Here is a 23,691-nt window from a genome sequence, read left to right as displayed (position 1 = left end):
AGATAGAGTTAAAAAGTTCAATTTTGGAGAAAGCAGCTTAAAACAAGCTCAATTATTGGGGAATTATTTGCAATACAGTTGCTAATAACTTTTGACCAGAAGGTGGCATTCTGAAATAAACGCTCTTTGATGGGTTTGCAAAAGTAGGTGAAATCTAAATGCTGGATTTGCCCAATAAAAATTAGTAAAATGTGACTCTAGAACAAAATAATCCAAAGGTATGAATATATTTATCTTATATTTATATTTATAATTATATTCATATTAAGGTTGCAATGACAATCTGATAAACGTAATCTTCTTTAAACATATGGTTCTATTGACTTCCATAGAGTTTTGTGCAACAAGAAAATGCTTCAAACTAAAATACTATGCACCTTCAGAGCTTGGGTCCTGTGTTCAGTGCATTTATCAACATAATGTTCTGGAGCAGTAACGCGGGGCAGTCCAGTCCTTGATCACAGCGATTATTTTTAGTGGACATTGGCAAGGGGATTTTTCAAGTTACACAGGATCTATTTCAGATGGCTGAGAGCGAGGGATAAATGGACAGAAGCAGCTGGAGGGATGGATGGAGTGGTGCCACTTGTGTGGGTTATGGGGGAGTACAAACGTTTGGCTCAACTGATGACCTATAATCCAAATCGGTGACCCCTTAGTCATATTCCTCTAACCTCTTCCTGTCTGCTGTTGCCTCTTACCGCTAACCCCATTATAATCATATATAAAAAACATAATATAACGTATATTCAAATACATTAAATATAATTTTTTTTTTTTAAATAAAAATGCCCTTTGATGTTATATATTGTACCTCATAAGGCATTTCAGAAAAGCTCAGCAAAGGTGTTTATTGATGTGTGGAACTAACTAGCAGTGGTTTGTTTCAGGATTTGTTGAATACAGTTTGCAGTCTAATTTCAGGTGTGCAAATTGTTCATGTTAAACTTACAAACAGACTTAACTCGACTGGGAAACAGTGATTTGTGGTTATGACTATGAGTTTCCAAATAAGGCCCCTCCCTTCACTGGATATCACAGGCAGAGTTTGTATCCGGGTAAGACATGAGCTCACTTGTAATACATGCTTACTCACTAGGTGGATCAAGAAATGCCTCATCCTTATTAAAGACGTGCCACATCACCTCAGGGTACACAAAGCATAGAAAACAAGAGCCTCATTTATTACTGAAAAACATGATGATGAAGTACATATAATAACAAATCTTTCTTGAGCAGAAAATCTGCATTTTAGAATGATTTCTGAAGGATCATGCGACACTGAAGAGTGGAGTGAGTGTGTTGAAAATCAGCTTTTGCAGTCATAGGAATAAAAAATGTTTTTAAATACAGAAAAATACAAAAAATATTTAAAATTGTAATAATGTTTTACAATATTACTGTTTACACTGTATTTTAATCAAATTAATGCAGCCTTGGTGAGCAAAGGGACTTTTGAAAAATATCTTACTCCAGACTTTTGAGTAGCAGGGTAATTCAGATCCAAAAAGGGTAAAAATCTTCCAAACCCTAATAAATTAACTTTAGAAAGATCGAAATGGATTTAAAAAATGTTTCGTTAAAAAAACACAGTAACGATATTATAATTTCTGCCATAATATTTATCAAAGGGCAGAAAATGCATATTTTTGTGTTATTTATATGTGACTGAAAAGATACATGACCTTTAGTTTGAGTTTACTTTTAATAGACATACCACATATCCAACAATATCTTGTACATCTGTGTTGTATTTATAGAGGCATGGGAGAGCTTGCTAGAGGAATGCCACATCCTTCACCACTTAATCACTCCATCATACCAAATATGTGCACTTTATCACATCGTAAGAAAGATAATCTCACTGAAGAAACAGTATGCAATGTGGAAAGTGCAGTGGGAGTGTTTCAGTGAGTCAAGGGCAAGGTTTTGACACGAGTGGTGCTCGTAGCATAATGACAAATGCTTAACTCTGAACGACTGCCCAGAGCTTTGTTTCCTGTACCTGCATAGACTCAAACAGAAGACCATTTAGTCAAGAGCACCAGACGGAAACATTTAATAACCGTCTGCTTTTCTTTGGAGGGCACACTCTGACAGCAGCTGCTGTGAGCATGAAGATCCTGACCTCCCCGAGCGTTTAGACACTGTGGTTCACTAACCTGCTCAACTTCAATAATAAATGTCAGAGTTTCAATAAAGATTATGGTACAGTACTGTATATGACACTGAGTTAAACAATTAGTAAACCAATATATACATACAGACTTGATAAAATAATTTCAGCTGCGCAAGCATCTATCAGCTAGCAGAGAATTTAGTAAAAATCATATTAAATAGAATTAAACTAAACTTTAAATTGCTATAGTATGTTGCTATATATTAACTGCTCTAGACTTGTATATAAACTTGATAAAACCTAGAGCACAGTGTAATGACGGGCCATGCAGTCACTGTTGCTGTAATTATAGTAGTTATGGGAAGAGATTTTAGTAATGCCTGGCCTGTGTCTGAGCTCCTTCCTCCCCCCTCTCCCTAATGCAAAAGAAGCTAGCAGTATTACCTAATAAGCACAAGATATCTAGAACCATTTGTTTATACTTGTGCAGTAATGAGAGAGTGCTTCAGAAAGATTTGAGCAAGCCTCAGTCCAAACATTCAGATTTAGAATAACCGTTTTAATCAGATGGCATGTATCTGGTATGACTCAAAGATAAACATTAAAGGAGAAGAATCTAGAAATCTTCTTTCACGCTAAACGGTATCAAGATGATTAAGAGGGCAGATGTTTCCCGAAACAGTTGTTTTGTTTACTCCAATACTCCTAGCAAGCAACATGACTCAAAACATCCGTTGAAAAAGTTTAGAAAGGAAATGAGTGCCACCTAATGGCTGATTTGATCATATCTGCACTGGACAGTTGTTTTGAACATCTTTGAGACAACAAAATGTTAAATATTTTTATTTATTTTGTACAGAAAAGCACATTCTGCATTGTGTTTAACTTACTGATGAAAGACAGAGGTGGACAAAATAATATTGTATAATAAAATACAAAGTGATCGAGAAAATATAGCGATAAGTGACAATATACATCTGATGAATCTACATAATATAATGAAATTGTGACCACAAAAGAGAATACTGTGTAAGGCATGTCTTTTGTTTGATGTATTTACCATATGTAGAAAAACAACCTTGACCACACTGCTTCTGGTTACAACATCCTCTTCCTGTCAATCCTCATCCGGTCTTTATGACTTCACAAGCAGTGAAAAGGGAGTTTTTCATAGTTCCTTTGAAACAACCTTACAATCACCATTGTAATAGTATCCTACAAAAATAAAGGCCTTGTTTCATTTAGATGCTTACAGAATCTATACTGAGATCCATATTGCAGCTGAGAGAGCACATGCTTCAATTAAATGGGGATGTGGAAGGAGTCTTTGATCCACTGGTCTCGAGAGTTTTGAGTGGGCTGAGGAAGGGACAACAGCGTCTCCCCACTCTCTCTTTCATGTTCATCTTCATCTTCCTCCTCTTCATCTTCAGAATAACCATTTTCGGTGTTGAAGGAGCTCTCGCACAGGGAAGAAGAGATGTCCTGGAATGCTCCTTTGTATTCCTGTATGGACTCATATAGAGACCACAACTGACACAGCAGTGACATGTCTAACTGTCGAAGTCCAACCTGCCAAAGACAAGAACATGAGCTATGCTGGATTTCAAATATATAATGTAATGATCAACACACACACACACACACACACACACACACACACACATATATATATATATATATTTTTTTTTTAACTGAATGTTTTATTTATTTTAAATAAAACGGTCAATGAAACAGTTATTGAAAAAATGTATCAAATTGTTTTAATATATTCAACTATTCAAAATGCAGTTAAAATGTCAGTAAAGAAATGCTTTGACACAAAATATTATTTTACATGTTTTTAAGGTCTGATTTGAATGTTGAGGTCATATTAATTTATATTTTTTGTTTGTTTGTTCAGCTCAAGTCAAAATGCCTATGGTGTACCTGAACACACACATATACATATATATATATATATAATATCAATTTTAGGCTATTACGTTTTCGTGTTTTATTAAGGTCAAAAGAAGTGACTCTAAAAATATATATATTCATAAACAATATTTAGGCTACATTGAAAAATGTAGAATACAAATGCAAATACAAAGCATATCGGGGGAGATATTTTACATGCACTTTTATCACTTCTGACACGTATTCGTCATTGATCCATAACTAGTTGCCCATTTTGCACAAACGGAGCGCAGGTCCGAGTCAGGCGTGGTCCCGGACTCACCATCTCTTTGCGCAGCACGGCCAGCGCTGCGTCAAGGCTCGCTGGTTTACTGCGGTCAGGACAGTCGCTCACTCTGGACTTGCTGATGTCCGCCTGGATGCGCGTCCTCTTGCTGTAGACCTTCTCGATGTCCCTCCAGGATCCCCCGCTCGAGTTCAGGATACCGCTCAGTCCTTTAGGTAACGGAGGCAAGCCTTCAATAGAGCAGACGCTTCCAGCCGGACAGTCCGCTGGACTGGACTGAAACCCGTTCATTTCCGATTCCACTGTTTTCGCTTTTAAAATTAAAACCTGGTTTTAATATTTTCTATGCCCGGTGTCGTTATTTTGTTCATTTATTTTTACCACCATGAAAAATATCCAACTGAGATGAAATACAGTATCTTTCTTTAAAAAAAATGATACGAAAGGTGAGCGCGCACGAATGACCTTAAACTGCAACTGTCACGTTCAAAAACTAATTTCCGGAAGCGATATTCTATGCGCGATCCTTCATATACAAGTTAACCACTAGTTTACACTGACTGTAACTAGTAGCTCGTTTACAAGGTAACAGAAAATTATTTCGCTCTAATAAACTCTTTGACAATCTCTGTTCTTCGTGAGGTACTTGATTTCACGCTCTTCCTTATGTGCATTTCGTGGTAAAGCAGTGTATAAATCTAATCCGGTATATAAAAACAAATTCCTACCCTTAGATATAAGCAAAAAGTGGACAGGAGACCAAGGAGCCCAGCTTTTGTTTTCGTTTAACGTTTTCTTTTGTCTTGTACAGCTAAACCTCGCCCACTGCTTCTCTCCGCCCAGAGCAGTATGTTTCTACCGAAGCGAGGCGCTGTTTCTCATTTACAGCAGCATAAACTGATGAAGCTAATCGTCTTCTTTCTTTCTGTGTAGTTTCCTGACTCTCGAGGACTTTTCATGTGCTTCATCTGAGCCTCAGCTTTGCTTTGGGAGAAAAAAAAATTATAATCTTAGGGGTCACGGAATGAGTAATTGCATTTAAAGATGATAGTATAAAGGTGTTGAAAAATGCAAGGTCTAAAGACACTAAACACTACTTAGATTTACAAGTGCACCTCATAAAATTAGAATATCAGGGTAAAGACTTTTATTTTTTGTAAATTAAAAAAATAAAAAATATCTAACTTTCTTATATTCTAGATTCATTGCACACAAACGGAATAGTTTTTGGTTTTAATTCTGATGGTTGACTTACAGCTTAGGAAAAGAAACAATTAACACCAGCAGACGTCACGGCACCCAAATCATCACTGACTTCAGTAACTTCACACTGGACTTCAAGCAGCTTGGATTCTGTGCCTCTCCACTCTTCCTCCAGACTTTTACCAAGACGATTACCAAATAAAATGCTAAATTTACTTTCATCTGAAAAGAGGATTGCGAACCACTGAGTAACAGTCCAGTTCTTTTTCTCCTTACCCCAGGTAAAATGCTTCTGACGTTTTTTTTTTTTTTCTGGTTCAGGAGTGGCTTAGTTCTAGGAATGTGACAGATGTAGCCCTTTTGCTGAAGATGTATGAGTATGGACTCTTGATGCGCTGACTCCGGCTTCAGTCCACCTCCTTGTAAAGCTCTCCCAAGTTCTTGAATAGATTTTGATATAGCACTCTGTGATCAGCTAGCTCTTTCAGCAATGAGGGTGTTGATGATTGTCTTAATGATTAGGGTGTTGAACTAATCAAGCTCAAAATGGAGTATTCCAATTTTTTTGAGATATTGAGTTTGGAATTCAGTCGTAACAATCAGAATTACATAAAAAAAAAACTTTGCGTGCGCTTCAGTTTGTGTGCAATGAATCTAGAATATAAGTTAGCTTTTAATTTAAATTACAAAAAAATTAAGATCTTTACCATGATACTCACATTTTTTTTAGATGCACCTGTAAATACCCAATTCTGATAAGAAAAGTCTAAATTGTGAGACATCAACCTGCACTTTCAAGGCAAAAGTCTGAATTGTGAGATAAAAAGTAGCAATTAAATATTTTTTTTCATTCTGTGGCAGAAAAAAAGGGAATTGGCAGCCACCACAATATCAAAACTGAACGGCAAAAATAGATTTTCCAAAAGGTTTTGACTTAATTGAATAAACATGAACTCTGCACATTTCAAAATCTAAAACCAGAGCAGGTTTTTTTTTTTTTTTTTTTTTTTTAATCGCTGTATTTCAGGAGGAAACCAACTGTATTTAGAAAATGTTTAATTTAATTTAATCTTGCATGTAATGCTTGATAAGGCAGCGCTTGTGAGCTCAGCGCCGTTACCGGAGAAACCTCTACCTCTCCTGCTCTTAAAGCATGTCCTGCTAGCTGAAAATTAATTTGCATTTATATATATATATATATATATATATATATATATATGGGGGCGGGGGAGTGCCACCACAAATAGAGTGTAAGGCTGTGGGAAACACTGGGATGCAAACTGAAAAATTAAAAGTGAAAAAGTCTAAATTACGAGACATAAACTAACAATTTAGAGGAAAAAAAGACTGAATTGTGAGATATTAACTCAGTTACCTTTTCTCCTGTAAAGCAAACATGCCACGAAATGCACTGCCGTGTAATGCAAAGGTTTCTCAATGCATAAAAGTTTCTCTGTGATAGAACACATTGTGCATTTAAAAATGTGATATATGGGAATTGGAATGTGGGAGAAAAGCATTCCACTGCAAAAACAAGGAAAAACATGTAAAACTGTAAAATGGAACAAAAAAATCCTAGATGTCGGGCAGTGTAATAAAAATATGCAAGGTCTAGAAATACTTTCAAGTTGAACTTTTTTTTACTTCGCTGAAAAAGCAATAGGAAAGCAGTGCAGTGAAATGCAAAATGCATTCTGTTTGAATGGCCCCTAACCAGACCAATGCTGTTATTTGTAACCAAAACAACACTAATAGCACCCAAATGATTCTGTTGCAGCTTTGAAACAATTCACTCTACCACTGTAATTGATCTAACATTGTCACAACACTTAAGTTGGTGCTTTCATAAAATTTGGATTTTCAACCGATCATGAGTTCATAAAGCAACGGGAAAAAAGTTAAACAAATCAAGTAAAAAGAAACCAGCCTTTGCAGCTCAAGCAATGTATTTCAACACACGACACAGTCACATTCTGCGCTGCATTAGAACAAACATAAACACAACCGAAACACGCCGTTGAGTATATTACTGTATATATGTATTAGTGCTGTTTGTACTTCCTTATGTGTGTGTGTGCTGTTACAACTCCATCTGTGCTTCAGTCTTATGAGAGCTGCAGTTCTTTCAAGCTGCGCAGGGATTCGGCACAGCCTCGGATCAGACTGCAGAGCTGGATGCTGGCCTCCACTGACCCCGAGTGCTGGAGCTCCTGTGTGGCCCATCTGAGTTTATGAAGCACTGCCTCCTCTGCACTTGACAAGGCTGGGTGGTGGTGGAGGGCGTTGCCCACGGCCCCTGAAGGAGGTGCAGTCTGGGGAGCAGGGGTGGCTGGTGGCAGGAAGTTGGAGCTGGTGGTTGGGACAGAAAGAGGAGTGGGCTGTATGGCGGGAGGGGGACCTCTCAGTCCAGACGCGGCGCCCTCGCAGTGCTCCGGCCGGGGCTGGCCCGTGATGGAGAGAGGGGGTTCGCTGGATGAGGCTCCATGAGATTCAGGGAGAGGCTGAGTCGCAAGCTGACGCTCTCGTACCTGTGACAAAGCTGCCTGGGCATTTAAAGCTGAAAGAGAAATCGAACAAGTCAACAGAGATACACAAGACTGTACATTCATAAATAATTCAAAGGCTGAATTTAAACATACCTGGGTTGTCCTTGTCAATATCGGAGTCCAGCTCTTGACAAGCAACACAGTAATATTTCTTCTGTTTATCTTGCAGCAGAATTGTCTGCAAATATATAGGGCATTTCTTACCTTATACATGCTTCAATCAATAATAAATCTAAGTTAAAAACTAATTATTATAATTCCAGTGGGTCCATAAACCGAAAATCCTTTTTTGTTGCTTTTTCCCCCCATTAGAAATTACAAATACTGCATACTTGTTTTTTCTTAATCCCATCAGTATGGAAAACACTTGTGCTGCTTAACAATTTTGTGGAAACTGTGACTTCTTCAGGATTCTTTGATGAATAGAAAGCTAATTTATATAAAACACTATACTATGTCATGTTTGTTCAGCTTAATGGATCCTTTTCAAAAAAAAAAAAAAAAAAAAAAATCTTCCTGACTCGGTTTTGAAAGGCACTGAAAGTATATATCTATATATTACAATTTACTGAAATGCTCTTGCAGGGAACGTTACTCTGAGTCCTTTTCTGAAGTCACGGATGAATGAATGTAACACGTGTTTCTCTCTCACCCCACACAGCTCACAGCAGTCCCCCAGCATCTTGTAGCCCTTCAGCAGATAGTCTCCCATCAGCTTGCTGATCTTGTCCTGCCGCTCCCGGCGAGCTTGGATCACCTTCATCTCGGCCTCGGAGGGAGGCTCCCACTCAAAGTCCTCATCATCTAGATTCAGCAGAGCACAGAGATTCCTCATGTGTCTGACTCACTGATCACAAACAAACAACCAGCTAGCATCTGTATATGGAGCTTTCAGACAGTTATACGACCTTAGGTTGTCACTAATTGTCAGTTATTCTAAAAAGATTGTGAAGAGTTAGACAATATGAATGAAATAAAGCCACACGGCCTTACAGACAGACAGACACCGAAGCGCTAACGTTAAGCTGCTAACGTTAGCCTTGATGAGGTTATTGGGTTATTTTAGCGCGGATGCAGGTGCACTACTTTAGCACGACGGAAGTAAATTAATGAAAGTTAGATTAATGAAAGATAAAAATAGGAAACTCGGGAGCAGAATACGAAGTTTATTCACAATTTACCTGCATTTAGGGCCATGCTTTCCTCAGCCGCCTCACAACACAGATAACGTTTCCTGCTCGAAACTTCAACGGTGAAATGCACAAGGTGCTGTGAAAACGGACTGGCGCCATCTAGCGAACTGAATGTAGGACCCGCAGTCTTCTTTTTTTTAGCGAAGTTTCTTGTGCTCACAAAGGCTTTATTTATTTGATAAAAAATACAGAAAAAAATGTATTTTGTGAAATATTACTGCAACTTATAAAAAATGTTCATATTTTAATACACTTTAAAATATCATCTTATTCTTCTGATGCATCATTACTCCAGTCTTCAGTGTCATTGTGTTGGAAGCTCTTCACTTCATGTTTTTTGGAACCTGTGAAACTTTTTTCTTTTATTAATATATATATATATATATATATATATATATATATATATATATATATATATATATATATATATATATATATATATATATATATATATATATATATATATATATATATATATATATATATATATATATATTCAAAATGTAAATCTTGTGTTACATACACTACCATTCAAAAGTTTGGAGTCAGTGAAAATTTATCTTTCTTTTTTTGATAAAATACTTTATTCAGCAAGGATGTGTGAAATTTATCAAAAGTGATGAGATGAGAGATTTTAATTTTAAATAAATGCTGTTCTTTTTTTATTCATAAAAGAATACAGAAAAAAGTATCAGTTTCCAAACAAAACAAAACAAAAAACAAAAATGAAGCCACACAACTGTTTTCTGCATTGATAATAAATCAGCATATTAGAATGATTTATGAAGGATCAGTGACATTGAAGACTGGAGTAATGATGCTGAAAATTCAGCTTTAGTCACAGAAATAAAGAATATTTTAAAGTATATAAAAACAGAAAACCAATATTAGAAATGTAATAATATCTCACAATATTACATTTTTGTATTTTTGATCAAAATATTACAGCCTTGATGAGCACAAGAGACTACATTAAAAAAATAAAAAATCTTACTGATCCCACTTTTAAACGGCAGTGTGTTACATAAAAACCATAGGACTTCTACAACAATGTCTTTTATGTTTGTTTGGCCATAATGCACACCATTAAAGAGCATATCAGCACAAAGACTTCATACCAAAAGTCAAGAATGTTAGAGGAGGGCTATTCATTATTAATTATTTAGAAAATTCATTATTGAGTTGACCGTGCACTCCTCTGTATACCAAAGTATTCCAGAGTCAAATACCATCCGATCTGACAGCTAAAGCTTGTCAAAAACTGGGTCATGCCACAGGACAATGATCCTTAGCACACCAGCAAATCTACATCAGAAGGGTTGAAAAGAAAAGAATCAAGGCATTGCAACAGCCAAGACAAAAGTCCAGAGCTCATCCTGACTGAAATGCTGTGGTGAGAGCTGTGCACAAACACATGCCTACAAACATCAATAAACTTTAAAAACGTTGTACAGATGAGTGGGCAAAAATTTCTGCAGAACAATGTTAAAGACTGATAAATTCATACAGAAAATAATTACTTCAAATCATTGCTGCTAAACAGGCAATTGAATCAGTGGGTGTCCTCACACATTGCTATTACATCTTGCCTTTATTTTTCTTAAATACGTATTTACATTTTAAACAACATCAAAACTCAACTACAATGTGAGTAATTACATTTACACAGACACAAAAGATTTTATGATGTTATCACACCAATACTTAAATCAGAATCTAGTCTGCTCAGCTGAGTGTCATTACAGCTGGTTTGGGTTTTGCTCTTGCAATCCCAGCAGTGTCCATTACAGTCTCCTCTCCAACTACACTGTCCTCTCGCCAGTTTCCACGCCACAGTGTGCTGAGCCAGTGCAAAGTGCTGTCGTCCCAGTTTTCTGGAAGCTGCAGCATGAGATACCCTGCTGAGATGATGCCGGCTGCCGCTGCTCGCACATGGCTCATTTGCAGAGTTTCAGTCACAAATGCATCTACAGCTTGTGAGTGACAAAAAGAGAGCGATAGACTTGGCAAATCTCAAAGAGCAAAAATTAAATACTACACATCTGATGCTTAATCACATCCAGAGTGCTGCAGGGATGACATATTTTTGCAGGCCAAAACCGGAAATAAAAATGTTTCCACTTCATGAAGTCAGTGGGTTTCTTGAATGATTTTTTTTTTCACGTTTCATTTTACAACATAAAATATCTTAGTTATAGCTCTTTATGATTTTTCAAGTAAAGTCAGGTAAGTCACCTTTATTTCAGGAATATATCAGAATCAGTTATGGAAAATCAACCATGGAGGCGGTTCAGATTCGGCTCTAAAGCAAGTCAATAGTGTCAATATTTAGATCAAGTCAGTTCAGTGTTTGTTCAGTTCAGAAAGGGCATGTATGTGTGTCTACTTCTCTCAGTTTATTAAGCATAATCATATGTGATATTTTCCTGTTGGCTATTTTTCTATTTATATTGTAATTTGCGTTATCTTGCGTTGGTAAAAAAAAAGCCTTTCATGTTTGTGGTCGACAGATTTTGAGAGTTTAATACCCCAATCAGAGCTTTTATTATCTTGTAAAAGGTGGTTACTAAGTGTTTAAATAGGACTCCAGAGGTTGTCAGGGACAATAAATATCATCACACTAAAAGGAAAACTCATCTACTCCCTAGTCAACTTTTATAGCCAATGTTTATATTTGGGCTTTTGCAAACTGTTCAAACACAAACTTCAGAGAAAATGTTTTTTAAATAAATACTGAAAGAGTTGTTAAAGTCATGCCTACATTATAGATTACATTTAACATTTAGCTGTTTAAATTATATTAAGTCTTAAAGCTTTAACTAAAATAATTAAGGACGTGGTCACTTGAGTGACAGGTGGATTACTGCTGCTGATGCCTGCCGTCAAGCTTGGTGGGCGTGGCTTCAGCAACCAGCTCCAGCCTTTTTGCCCATTTTTAATGAGATGGCCGCCTCCACCTCCGCCTCCGCCTCATTTGAGCTTCAAAAATGCCCTTCAGAAAACTACGGGTGACGTCACGGACACTACATCAATGTTTTTATAAAGTCTTTGGTTTTTGACCTACAAAAATACATAATCACTGCTGCGCTCTATTGCATATGTCTGTGAAGCTTCAAGTTTATTTGACAGCTTATGTATAATCAAATACATACCTGCACTAGCTGGGATGGTCAAGAGAATTCCCAATGAAATTAATCTGGGGTACGTGAATATTTCTCCCAGATTTACCAGCAAATTGAAAACTTAGGAGAAAACAGGAAAGGAAAAATGTATAAAATTGCCTATATTTTTTATATATGGCAAAAGTAATTTTTAACATTGTACAATCATTATAACTTAATGTGTAGTGGAAAACAAAAGCATAAATTACCAAGCAGTAGAGTAGCCATGACACAGAGTTTATCCCAAGGGATGTGCTGAGAGGGAGGCCAGTATTCCACATGTGTGAAATACAGCAATACACAAACCCAGGAGTGGAGGACAAAACTACACAGACCCACACAAGACAGCAACACACTGGCAGCACCTGGTTGGACACTTCCTGCATGCTTCCTGAAAAGCACCTGAGACAAGCAAACATCAATTATTACCATAAAACTGCAGAACACTCTTATACACTCTTTCTCGAGGTTTGTAGTGGACACACTTACATTAGTAGACAGTAGATATTGTAGATATTGTACAACTTGACACGGTCATTGAATGAATCATTATACAATGCTGAATTAATCTTTGGAGTGAACTGTTTCAAAAGAGTCACTGGGATGAATTCACATCCTCACCACATCCTCACCACTGACCTTGAATAAAGCAGAAGCTGAAGCTGAACCAACTCCCAGTGCCACTCCTGTGATTGAATCACTATGGAAACCATCCCCATAGGCCAACATAACAATGCCAGTGATGGATAGGATGGCAGCCACTATCTAAATACAAAGTAGACATATACGAAACAAACCACTTTTTAAAAAAATTAAAAAATTTAAAAACTTTAAAGCTGGTGATGAAACAAGCAATATTAAAATCACTCACACAACATTAGCTATCCTATTGTTTTGCTCACCCTGACACCCATGAAGCGGTCCTTGAGTCCAATCCATGAAAGGAGGAAAACAAAAGCCTGGTTGCAGCAGAGGACGGCACTTACATCCACTTTGGAGATGCGGCAAAGCGCCAACAAGTACAGATAACCAGATAAACTCCATAGCACAGAGAATGGAGCGGCTCCTTTCAGAACAATTCTTACAGTCAGCTCTTCACCCAGGAACAGACTGCACTTTCTGTGATTCAGAAGAGGATCAAAATAACACAAATATGTCTTCTCTCTATCAGAGGGTTTGTAAGACCTAATTCAAAAGCAAGTGCAAGTTGTCAAATATGTTTTAAAAGAATAAAGTTCTTATGTTTTAAAATGTATTACTTAAAATATTTATTTGTCAAAACAATGTCTTTCTATTGGGACATGTTGTCACAAAAGCGTAAATGTATCCTAAACTTTATATTATTAATTGAATGTCAAATGTGCATGAATCTAAAATATGTACAGTCAATGTTATACAGGTATACATATTTATCTGTTTCTATTATTTGCATTATTGCTGTAAAATTATCATTTGTCTATAACAATCAGAAATATATGCTAACAGATCAATAAATAATCTTTTTTTTATATTTGACACATTAAACTTTTGTGACAACATATATGTACTGTATATACATAGGGTTGTGACAACTTGCCCCGTTCACATATGAAATAATTTAAAGGGGTCATTGGGTGCCCATTTTCCACAAGTTGATATGATTCTTTAGGGTCTTAATGAAAAGTCTAAAGTATCTTAGTTTGCCCAAAATTTCTCAATGGCAGTGTAAAAAACAATTTTTTTTTACCCTGTCAAAAATAACTCTTTTCAGAGCAAGCATTTTCCTTTAAATGTTAATGATCTCTGCTGACTCTGCCCCTCTCTTCCGAGCCGTTCTCAGAGAGTTTACTTCAGCCATATTCATCATGAAACTAGCTAATTAGCACATTATTAGGAAAGGCATTTTGCATAGATTCATTAAAAAGCCTAATACTAAATTCTTCTGGTAGAAACTGGATTACGAATGATATGTGGGAAGATAAATACATTTAGGTAGATCAGGGGCACATTCCCTTCAGGTAAGACACCAGTCCAGTCTGTGTTGAAACTCCACTGTCAATCAAACTATTGTGGGAGGGTCCTCACACAGACAGGCATCTGAGATCGTCTCAATTTGAGAAAGGGGTAAAGATTTTAGTGGACAAAGAAAATTTTTGGGTGAATTTGTATCATTATTGGTGGTTGTGTACACACACTTCCAACATACATTTTAGTTCAAACAACTCGTAAAAGTGTATGTAGCATCTGATGACCCCTTTAAGGAATTATTTTGTTTCATGTGAACATTCTGCAACATAAACCAATATCTGCAGATCTTTAACTGGTAAAGATGAATGCATGCAGTTTTAGTTGGCTACTTTATAAATAGAAAACTCTAAACCCCAAGTGTAAAATACAGCTTAGTCAGGATTCTGTGCATGCACACTACAATTTATTATAAAGCTGCAGCCTACCTCAGCTGATATTGCTGAAGGTTTTGCAGCCAGTGTCAGTGATGACATTGCACTGATAATACGCTGCTGGCCATGCATTCATTCATTAATGAAAAGCTGTCATTTGTTTAGCTGTAGAAACTGAGAGGATTAGAAACTGAAAGCAGCTTGCACTAAACAGCTTAAATTAAAATAAGGTTTATATACAATAATGATTATTTAGACTTAACTTGCTTTAATTGCTTCTGCACTTTTAATAATGCATGAAAGATGTGGGGGGTTGGACTGCAAAACATGCATCCCAACATGAGCAAGTCATTCAGATATGCATGCTTAAAAATAAAAGTTTCAAAATGGTGTTTTAACAGTACAATGCCCAGTGTAAAGTTTCAGTTTATAGTAAAAAATATTAATGGAACCATCCAATAAAGAACCTTTTTTTAATGAGTGTATATAAAATACAATCATTTAAAAATGTTTTCTTCTAACCTGAACTCCGTGCATGGCAACTGCTTCTGTTTCTCCATGAGAAGATGACACAGATAATAGAGTGGAAAAAAGAGAATGTTCCAGATGCTACAAAACCAAACGATGAAGAATGGGGCGGGATGTCTTATCAGAGTCTCTTTAGCACTATTGGTACCCCAGGCCCAGGAAACAGCTACACAAGCCCCTAAAATGAGCCCACATGCCACCCTCTGTATGGCTCGGAATGGACATCGAGTGCAACAGCGTTTAGATGGTCTTTTTGCATCAGATTCATCCTGAACTAAAGTCTGCTCCTGAGGATCCTTCTCACTTGCTAAGAAGAACAAAGACAATACATTTAAAGAATTACAAGTGCCTTTCCGTCATACTTCTGCAATCGCAGATTTCCAGACCAAAAGCACCAACAGATTTTATGAAAAAGCTGAAAAATATTACCTGGTGTGGGCAGGTGATGTGTGACAGGTTGGGGTCCGGAGGAAGGAGATATCTTGGCCGAGAATTTGTTCATTGCTCGTTGTGCTCTCTTTAAAAAAAAAAACGAACCCTTAGGTCAAGGTTTTGAGTCTCTGAATGAGCTTGGACTCTAATACCAGTAATATGCTTTAAGTAAACACACATGTTAAGTGCAGATTACTGCAGATCCACCTGTGATTAAAAATCTCAGGTTTAACAGCTTACAGTCTCACTTGCTAAATGATTTTAAATCACAGTTAGTGCTGATGTTTTTAAGTTGTGAGTACAAACCAAGTAAAGTGAAGTTTTTCATTGATAGTTCAGCATAATAATTATAATACATTTACTGATACTCTCTGAAATTCTTAAAGGTCTAAATTCACTTTTTTTTTAGATCATAATAATATTAAGGGTTACAAAGGATTAATCAGGCAGTAATATCTCTTTAAGGTGACAATTGCACTTTTTAAATTATTTAAATATGAAAAATGTATATCTCTACCAATAATTAGTTGCTAGTTAATAATGCAGATTTTCTGTCACTGCATACATTTTTGGCACTGTTATTGCCCAGAAAGAAAATTAAATATATTATTTATCTTATAATGACCTTCTGTGACAACCTGCCCCAGTAGCTGGGTTCTGACCAACAAACAGTCTGTCCGAAAATCATCGAAGACAAGCAATTTATTGAAATCGCTTTAGTCAGCTGTCATTTGATCAATTCTCTAACACTTAAACTATATTCATGTTTTATAATTTATAGTACTCAATATAAAAACAAATGTCAATGAAGGTTTCATAGGTATTTTATTTGGTTTAATGACTCAAGAGTCAAAAATTCCACACATGACAAATCAAACAAGACACAAAAGTTGCTGTGATTTAAATGTTGCTGGTTTAAATGGCTCTAGACTCTACACAAGACAAGTTACAACAAGCATACATAATGAGATGATTAAACTCCATACATTGAAATGCATTGCTCAGACACACTTTGTATCCTATGGGTTCATTTATAGGTAAGATGATGGTCATTAGGGAGCACTTTCACAAAGAAGAGGTATGTTATTCCTGGACTGAGGACCTCAAGGCAACCATTCATTCCACACTTACATTTTGTAGTTGGATTTATTCTTTAAACTCTCATTTTATCACCATCAGTATGACCTAGCGACTTTGCTAAGTGATACTAATGTGTTTTTCTGTGTTGTGAGGAACTCCTGGCATTGTCTGAAATGCCTTCTTTGTTTAATGGGGAGCCATGCGACTTTCCTTCTTCTGTCTTGCTGTGAAAGTGCCGAGGGAATGTACTCGAGGATAACATCTGTCCTGTGGAATCTGATATGGGCATTCAATCTGTTATAATTAGAGAGGGAGACACAAAGAAGGGGAGTGAGATTATTTATGGTGATAAACATTGGAGAACCATCGTTTAAAACTTGCCATGGGCAGTGGCTATATTGATGAAAAAGTTGGTATACCTTTGGGTTTAGGGTGCATCAGGGTCAGAGGCAGCTCTACTGTCACATCACTGTGTGGAGAAAAAAACAAAAGGTTAGATAAAGTTTCGTTTCTGATTTCTCATAATGCATTTCAGCTGCATTTTTATTTACCTTGCTGTCAAGCCTCCCAGCAGACTGAAAATAATAGAGAAATAGATATATAAATAAAAACAGTATTAATAATACATGTATAATTGTAGTTTATTTATAAACAGTCAGTTTAGCACAAACTGGACAAATCTGTCGAAGAAAGAATTCCTTACCCTCCCCCTGATACCATGAGGTTAACCTTGATCTTGTAGGACACCAGGATTCCCAGAACCTCCTTATCCATACCTCCCCTTATTCTGGAGAAAATAGGAAAAACAACAACATGAATGTATTGTAAAAACTTGATTATGAGCATGTTTACTTCTGGGTTCTGTGAAGCTCCTTAGGAAAGTTTGTAGAGCTGAAACAAACACTCACATAGTGGTTGAGGCCAAATTGGTGTCTTCATCTTTAAGTCTGCCGTCCAGCGCCAGGCCACGTTTCTCCTTGTTGTTTGAGAGCAGAGGAGTGATCGGGAGGGTTTTTTCAAAAGTCGCATTTCCTTCTACAGTTTCCCTGCAGAGAGCAGTTGAATCATACAGACGATTTAGAAAACTTAAGGCTGATCAGCGAAGAAATCGTCAGTATAGCTGGGATACAAGAAAATAAGCCCCTGTCGAAGAAAATAAGACTCACCCAAACTCTTCACACAGCACACTCTTGGTGTATTTGTCGGCTGAATAGAGAACGACGTCTGTGGTTTGGTCAACTATGAGAGTAATGAATGCAACATCAGTCATATTTGTTATACCACCTGGAGTAATACTCAATTCTGATTGGTCAATGACTGATGACAACTAAATGACTACTAAAATGCATAATTAACCATTATGCCTGGCACCTGATTTCCTAGATCTACTAATTTCATTTATTCTTGTACCACTCCACATCTCATTCATTTTGCACAGTCAGCAACTCAAATCAACATTTCATGTCCATTTATTGACTTATTTGGAAGTAGTCATGCAATTAGTTTGATAATAAACAGTCAACCAGTTAACATTATATGTTATATATACAACTTAAGAATTATTTGAAAAATCTTTTAACCAATCTCACCTGTAACCTTGATTTTTTTCACAACTTTGGTGGTCTCATTCTTGATCTTAACAGTGACTGGGATGGGATCACCATGGTAGTAGATCTGTTATAAAGACAAGAAAACACATGAGTTTCTTCTTGATTTGGTCAATATCAAAGCCTGCATTGCATCAGAGGTTACATACTTCCTTGTCCAGAGAGGCTTCCAGAAAAACAGGCTTATCAGACATCATAAAGCTCTTGCAGAGCTCAGCTTTTTGTCCAGATCCTGTGTTATCAGGAGCAAACTGGATTTTGCGAATGACAAGACGGCAGGTGTCCCTGTGGAGGGAGAGGACAGAAAAAATGATTGGTAAAGTTCAATGAATTATCAGCGTTTAAACATGAATTGAATGTGCAAAATAACCAATAACACACTTACTTCTTGTCGACCTTCTCATCGGGGTCATCAGCTGATTGAGCCAAGTAGGCCTTGACCTCAAAATCAACACCACAAGCCTGCAAGAACAGAGCCATGAGCAAGTCCACTCAATGCATTTCCATTTGAAGCTAATATATATCATTCACCTCACCTTTCCTTTGTCATCTGGGCCAGGCTGAAGTGTAACAGAGCAGGGAAGGTTGGTAGGAATCTGAAAGACAAATCAGTTCAAATGCAGATTATTTTGTTAGAAATAGTAAATAAATAAATGGTATGATAAAAAGTAACAAATAATAAAAAAGTGGCACAAGAACAATATATATATATATATATATATATATATATATAGAAAAATATATATATTAAAATATCTGTCAGACGCCTTACATTAAAAGTGAAGGGATGACCCTGCTCTCCAGCTTTCTTCAGGAGAGTGTCGTGCATCTCTGTCAGGGTGGGTTTGTGGCCAGCATCAGGATATAGCTGTATGTGCTGAATCCAGATGTCTTTTCTAAAGGAAAGCCCAATCACGTCCAGGTCTTCACGGCCATAGCGGAAAGCGCAGGCCAGCTGAATCCAAACTGAATGAAGCAAGAAACCGGTCAAACATCGAATCCATCGATTTTTCTTCTATTATCCTAAAGTCATTTTGACTTCTCTTTCAAATAAATGAATGAATAAACAAACAAACTATTATATACTATTAAATATTGTTCTGTTTTATGGAGGCACATTGATGCTGACAGTACCTTTTCTGTCTCCAAGGTCTGCAGGATCGATTTTCAGTACACCCTCTGTTTAATAATAAGAAACAATTCCAATTTAGTTGTTGGATATGACCTGTTTTCTGTGTTTCAGTTATAAATGCAGACAGTTTCTCACCAACAGGCTCAACTGAGTCAATGTGGTCAACATAGTCTCTCTTCCCCAAGTAGAGAGTGAGCTGAAACACAAACAGTGCATTACATAAATGTGTTGTCAAAGCGCAATATGAATATATGATACTACATTTAATGTAATATGAAAGTTCGATATATGAGGAACTGACAAAACAGCAAGTCATCAGCTGAGTTCAGTCATACCTGGCCATTTCCACTGGTCTTTTTGAAAACTCTTTTTGAGCACACACACAAAAAAAGGGAAAATGGGGAAAAGATACAGTAAGACATATGGTTTGTGTTGTAGTAAACACTGATAAAACAAGATAAAGGGTTTAGTTAGTAAAAGAGTGGGATGCAAAGAGGAGTGAGATGGGGTCACTTGTCCTGTTTGGCCTATACCTCAGGTATTAACCTTTTCACCACCTCTACCTGAACACTGTATTTGTGTTTGCAGGTTTGACCTTCTCATCCTGAGCATTTATCAAGCTGTTAAAGCTTAGTATTTTAAGACACCTCAAAGCCAAGTCCTGGACTAACCTGAGCTAATCCAGACTCTATGAATGGAGGCAGCTTGTGTTTACTCCAAAGGGGATGCCTGGTAATTGATTGTGACTGCCAGCTTATGACACATTCATGCTGGACTCTAGTGAATGTTCCCACCTGAGAAGATCTATTCTAAACTTACAGGAACATCCTCACTGACTCATGAAATGGTTTATCAATATGTGCTGCTTCTACTGTTGAATTTCCCTCAGGGGATTAATATAGATATCCTATATTAAGTGGTTAATGAATTTCTGATCTCTCAAATAATTCAAAACAATAACAGGGATTACATACTGCTCATTGATTGGACATAACCTACTGTACATGAATATTTTACATGAATATTTTCAAAACACGAAAAATGAAGTAAGTGACAAAAAAGTATGGAATACAAAATCAAAATATAATTTTAGTGTAATTTTGTTTAGAAGAACTGAGAAGAATATTGGAGTTCATCAGAGGGCCGCTACTACTTAATTACTTTCTATAAATGTTTAATATATTTTTTTTTTGGTCATTGAAAAGTAAAAAAAGGGAAATGCTAAATAAAATGCTACATTAGATGTTTTGAAAAAATAAATTTGGCAGATGTTTTCTGTATGAGAACAGCATACATTTTCAAAGGTGAGAGCAAAAAGTAAGTAAAACTTACTTGTCTACCATTGTAGAAGGCTTTTCCTGAAAGAAATGAAAAAGAGAATATTATGAACAGTGAACAGGTGACAAGACTGTGAGTATGTGTCAATGTTGTTATAGTTATAAAACTGAAAGCATAAAATTGAAAGCATAAAAAAATTATGTTCTTTGATATTAAATAAATATAACTGAAATTAAATATAACTTATTTTCATTTAGATTAATTTGCTGTACTAAAACAACTAGAACTAAAACTAAAATAAAATGTTTAACTATATAGTCATATTTGTAAAATATGTGTGCATCTAGCCCTACTCTTTAATACCTCTACATCACTATGTGTGTATACGCCGTGATGTGTGATTCTGTGTGTTTGAATGTAGAGATAATCTCATGCAATGAGATTACAGCCCCACCTTTTTATTTTTCTCTCAACCAAATTTAAGATAAGCCTATATGGCATTGCTCATCCAGTAAACCTCTCTAAATATGCAAAGTTTACTAGGCTTTGAGTTTTTTTTTTTTTTTTTTGCATGTATATCACATGGATGGAATATATGGAGGTTGTGTTCACAATTTACATTTCAAAAAGTCAAAATAAAATAAAAAAAGAGACTCTAAGAGGTTTTATAAATGCATTAAAAGCAAGAGAACCATGTTGAAACCATATGCAGTTTTTCCCTCCCCATTTGATTTGTTTCTCAAAAACCAAGTGAATCAATGCTGTCCTGTAATGTAAAGTAACTGAGTTCTTACCTTTTCACTGGTAGGGTGATATGGTGATCTGCTCCCTCTCTCTGGTAATCCGCGCCTGTCTGTTGAAGTCAGAGAGTGCAGATGACAGTCAGAGGCTCAGGGTTTTATACTCGGACCTTTGCTCTGCAGCCTGGTGCTGCTCTGTTGTAGAAGCTCACGTCTTTCTGTCAATCCAATTAAACACTTAACCTGCTATTTAGGGCTACAACATGCTTATAAATAAAAATGGGGAATTAAACGAAAGAACTACAGGGAAATGGTTTAGTATGAAATGCATGACATTTGTAACCTTGGGATGAAAAAGAATTACGACAGAGTAATGTCTTAGGATAAGGTATCTCAGTGTAGTGTTTTGTTTGTTTTGTTTTTATGCTTTACATATATGTTAATGTCATACTTACAGTAGTTTAGTAACATTACCTTATTCCAGATTTTAAAGAAGAAGCTACAGTGTGATACATTGATGTTTTATTTTCTATATCCATTCTTTTAATAGTCTTCATAGTCTAAAGACTTGGTATTTTGTGTGGAATAAACATCAGAATAATAAAAGCATTATGTCAGCTAAATATGTCAGAAACTCCAATCTGATCCTATTAAATGATCCAGTATTCTGTCAATACCTAACTGAGCCACTCAAAATGCAAATGTTGTAAATAAATATAAATAAAATAGCCCTAAACAAATCGAAATGGCTGATCTGCAGTTTAAGTGTGAGCAGGACACTTCAACATTCACCTTGTACAACACCTTAATATAGCACTGTACATATTGTTTGTACTCAATTTTAGTACTAAAACAATGTGTGCATATTTTAGGAATATCCATTCTTAATCATTTATTTGTCCCATTTCTCACAAACAAGACTGTGACTTAAAGTGCACTTAATTAAGGAAACCCAAAAAGAAAGATAATGTAGAGATAAAGTAGGAGTCTCGCTGCACCAGATGGCCAACAGGCTAGGAAAGCCAGTAACTTCTGAGCAATTTTCTTAAGCCTTTGACTTATATGAAAGGTTTTTGGTCATTAAATTGTTTTCTTTATTATTATTATTTAAAATATATATAGTTTCAATTGCTTTTAATTATACACATATAGTCTTGACTTTAAAATTATACAAATTTTATTTAACAAAGTCCTGTACCCCTTAAGACAAATATGTAACAAAAGTATGATTGATTTTTGTTTAATCAAACTGATTTGTAGCTAATAGTTAATTACAAATGTAATTATATCCCTACATATTAAAGGTTCTTCCTTGCACAAAAGGTGTATGTAAGCTTGTTATGAAATCCCCCTTTGCTCAACACAGGTAAATCACTTAGCGTCAGTCAGTGTTCACTGAGATGGCCTTTACTTCCATCTGTTCCTTCCTATCGGTCCAACGGCATCATGTTTATCTAAAGTCTCTCCACCAATCCCAGGAGCTCAAGCAATCAGGTGGCACCTGTCTCACTGGTGCAAGAATTGGCACCCTAAGGATATTTCTTGAGTGTAATCCACTTATTGCTAAGAATTCACTTAAATAGCTACAGTCGAGTCAAAACATTAAGTTAAGAATATATATAACTTTATTTTTAAGACATAAGAAATGCCAAACTAATTATCAAAGCATTCTATAAAAAAGTGAGAGACGTTAATTCATTTAATTAAGTGAGTTAAAGCTGTCACACAAACCTTTCTTATATAGGGACATTTTAATGATGTAACTGTAGAACAAAACAACACACAATTATACATTTAAGATCATTTATAATGGTTATTATTAATATGTTGTGGAGGTTGATAATTATAAGTAATTAAAAAAATAAAAAGCAAAAATAAGTCAGTAAGACCTAAGTCTTTCACTTCTAAAATCTAAAGTCCATTTTTAGTTCAAAGTGTGAAGACTTAGGATTTAGTCCAAAGGTAATTACAGAAGAACACATAGGCGTCTGTATTTACACTTTAGGGATGGAGTGGGCAGGCTTGTTCAGAAAGAGGTAAACCCAGGTAACAATGTGACAAAGACTGTAGTGCACATACCAAAACAGATATATATATATTTCTAAACAA

The 23,691-nt window shown here is 36.1% G+C and overlaps 4 protein-coding genes across 6 annotated transcripts; all 4 read right to left on the bottom strand.

Annotated features, from left to right (window-relative positions):
- Positions 1 to 2,946: 2,946 nt before the first annotated feature.
- fam89b (family with sequence similarity 89 member B) lies at positions 2,947 to 5,163 on the bottom strand. 2 transcript variants are annotated; one of them, XM_052566554.1, is made up of 3 exons: positions 5,033 to 5,163; positions 4,341 to 4,615; positions 2,947 to 3,691 (listed from the first exon to the last, which is right to left on the bottom strand). In XM_052566554.1, exons 2-3 carry the CDS (start codon positions 4,593 to 4,595, stop codon positions 3,422 to 3,424), a joined length of 525 nt encoding a protein of 174 aa, XP_052422514.1. In that variant the 5' UTR covers positions 4,596 to 4,615; positions 5,033 to 5,163; the 3' UTR covers positions 2,947 to 3,421. The 2 variants fall into 2 exon arrangements, with proteins under 2 accessions (XP_052422514.1, XP_052422513.1); XM_052566553.1 differs by having other exon boundaries at positions 4,341 to 5,119.
- A 2,272-nt stretch (positions 5,164 to 7,435) lies between these two features.
- On the bottom strand, positions 7,436 to 9,372 carry LOC127965860 (protein ZNRD2). 2 transcript variants are annotated; one of them, XM_052566552.1, is made up of 4 exons: positions 9,235 to 9,372; positions 8,706 to 8,857; positions 8,147 to 8,231; positions 7,436 to 8,064 (listed from the first exon to the last, which is right to left on the bottom strand). In XM_052566552.1, exons 1-4 carry the CDS (start codon positions 9,248 to 9,250, stop codon positions 7,613 to 7,615), a joined length of 705 nt encoding a protein of 234 aa, XP_052422512.1. In that variant the 5' UTR covers positions 9,251 to 9,372; the 3' UTR covers positions 7,436 to 7,612. The 2 variants fall into 2 exon arrangements, with proteins under 2 accessions (XP_052422512.1, XP_052422511.1); XM_052566551.1 differs by having other exon boundaries at positions 8,706 to 8,900; positions 9,235 to 9,369.
- A 1,422-nt stretch (positions 9,373 to 10,794) lies between these two features.
- On the bottom strand, positions 10,795 to 15,815 carry LOC127965936 (solute carrier family 35 member F4). The gene is made up of 7 exons (XM_052566657.1): positions 15,743 to 15,815; positions 15,308 to 15,620; positions 13,310 to 13,526; positions 13,047 to 13,172; positions 12,617 to 12,809; positions 12,399 to 12,488; positions 10,795 to 11,219 (listed from the first exon to the last, which is right to left on the bottom strand). Exons 1-7 carry the CDS (start codon positions 15,813 to 15,815, stop codon positions 10,972 to 10,974), a joined length of 1,260 nt encoding a protein of 419 aa, XP_052422617.1. The 3' UTR covers positions 10,795 to 10,971.
- Positions 15,816 to 16,551: 736 nt separating this feature from the next.
- Positions 16,552 to 21,751, bottom strand: LOC127965935 (arrestin-C). Its single transcript, XM_052566656.1, has 16 exons — positions 21,637 to 21,751; positions 20,897 to 20,922; positions 19,900 to 19,930; positions 19,700 to 19,760; positions 19,567 to 19,611; positions 19,205 to 19,398; positions 18,969 to 19,028; positions 18,818 to 18,894; positions 18,582 to 18,717; positions 18,415 to 18,499; positions 17,992 to 18,064; positions 17,734 to 17,871; positions 17,529 to 17,612; positions 17,377 to 17,400; positions 17,245 to 17,294; positions 16,552 to 17,119 (listed from the first exon to the last, which is right to left on the bottom strand). Exons 2-16 carry the CDS (start codon positions 20,905 to 20,907, stop codon positions 17,115 to 17,117), a joined length of 1,074 nt encoding a protein of 357 aa, XP_052422616.1. The 5' UTR covers positions 20,908 to 20,922; positions 21,637 to 21,751; the 3' UTR covers positions 16,552 to 17,114.
- Between the last annotated feature and the right edge of the window lie 1,940 nt (positions 21,752 to 23,691).

The sequence above is a fragment of the Carassius gibelio genome, chromosome B10 (assembly GCF_023724105.1).
Source record: "Carassius gibelio isolate Cgi1373 ecotype wild population from Czech Republic chromosome B10, carGib1.2-hapl.c, whole genome shotgun sequence".
NCBI classification, from domain to species: Eukaryota; Metazoa; Chordata; class Actinopteri; order Cypriniformes; family Cyprinidae; genus Carassius; species Carassius gibelio.
This window is presented reverse-complemented; position numbering and strand designations above follow the sequence as displayed.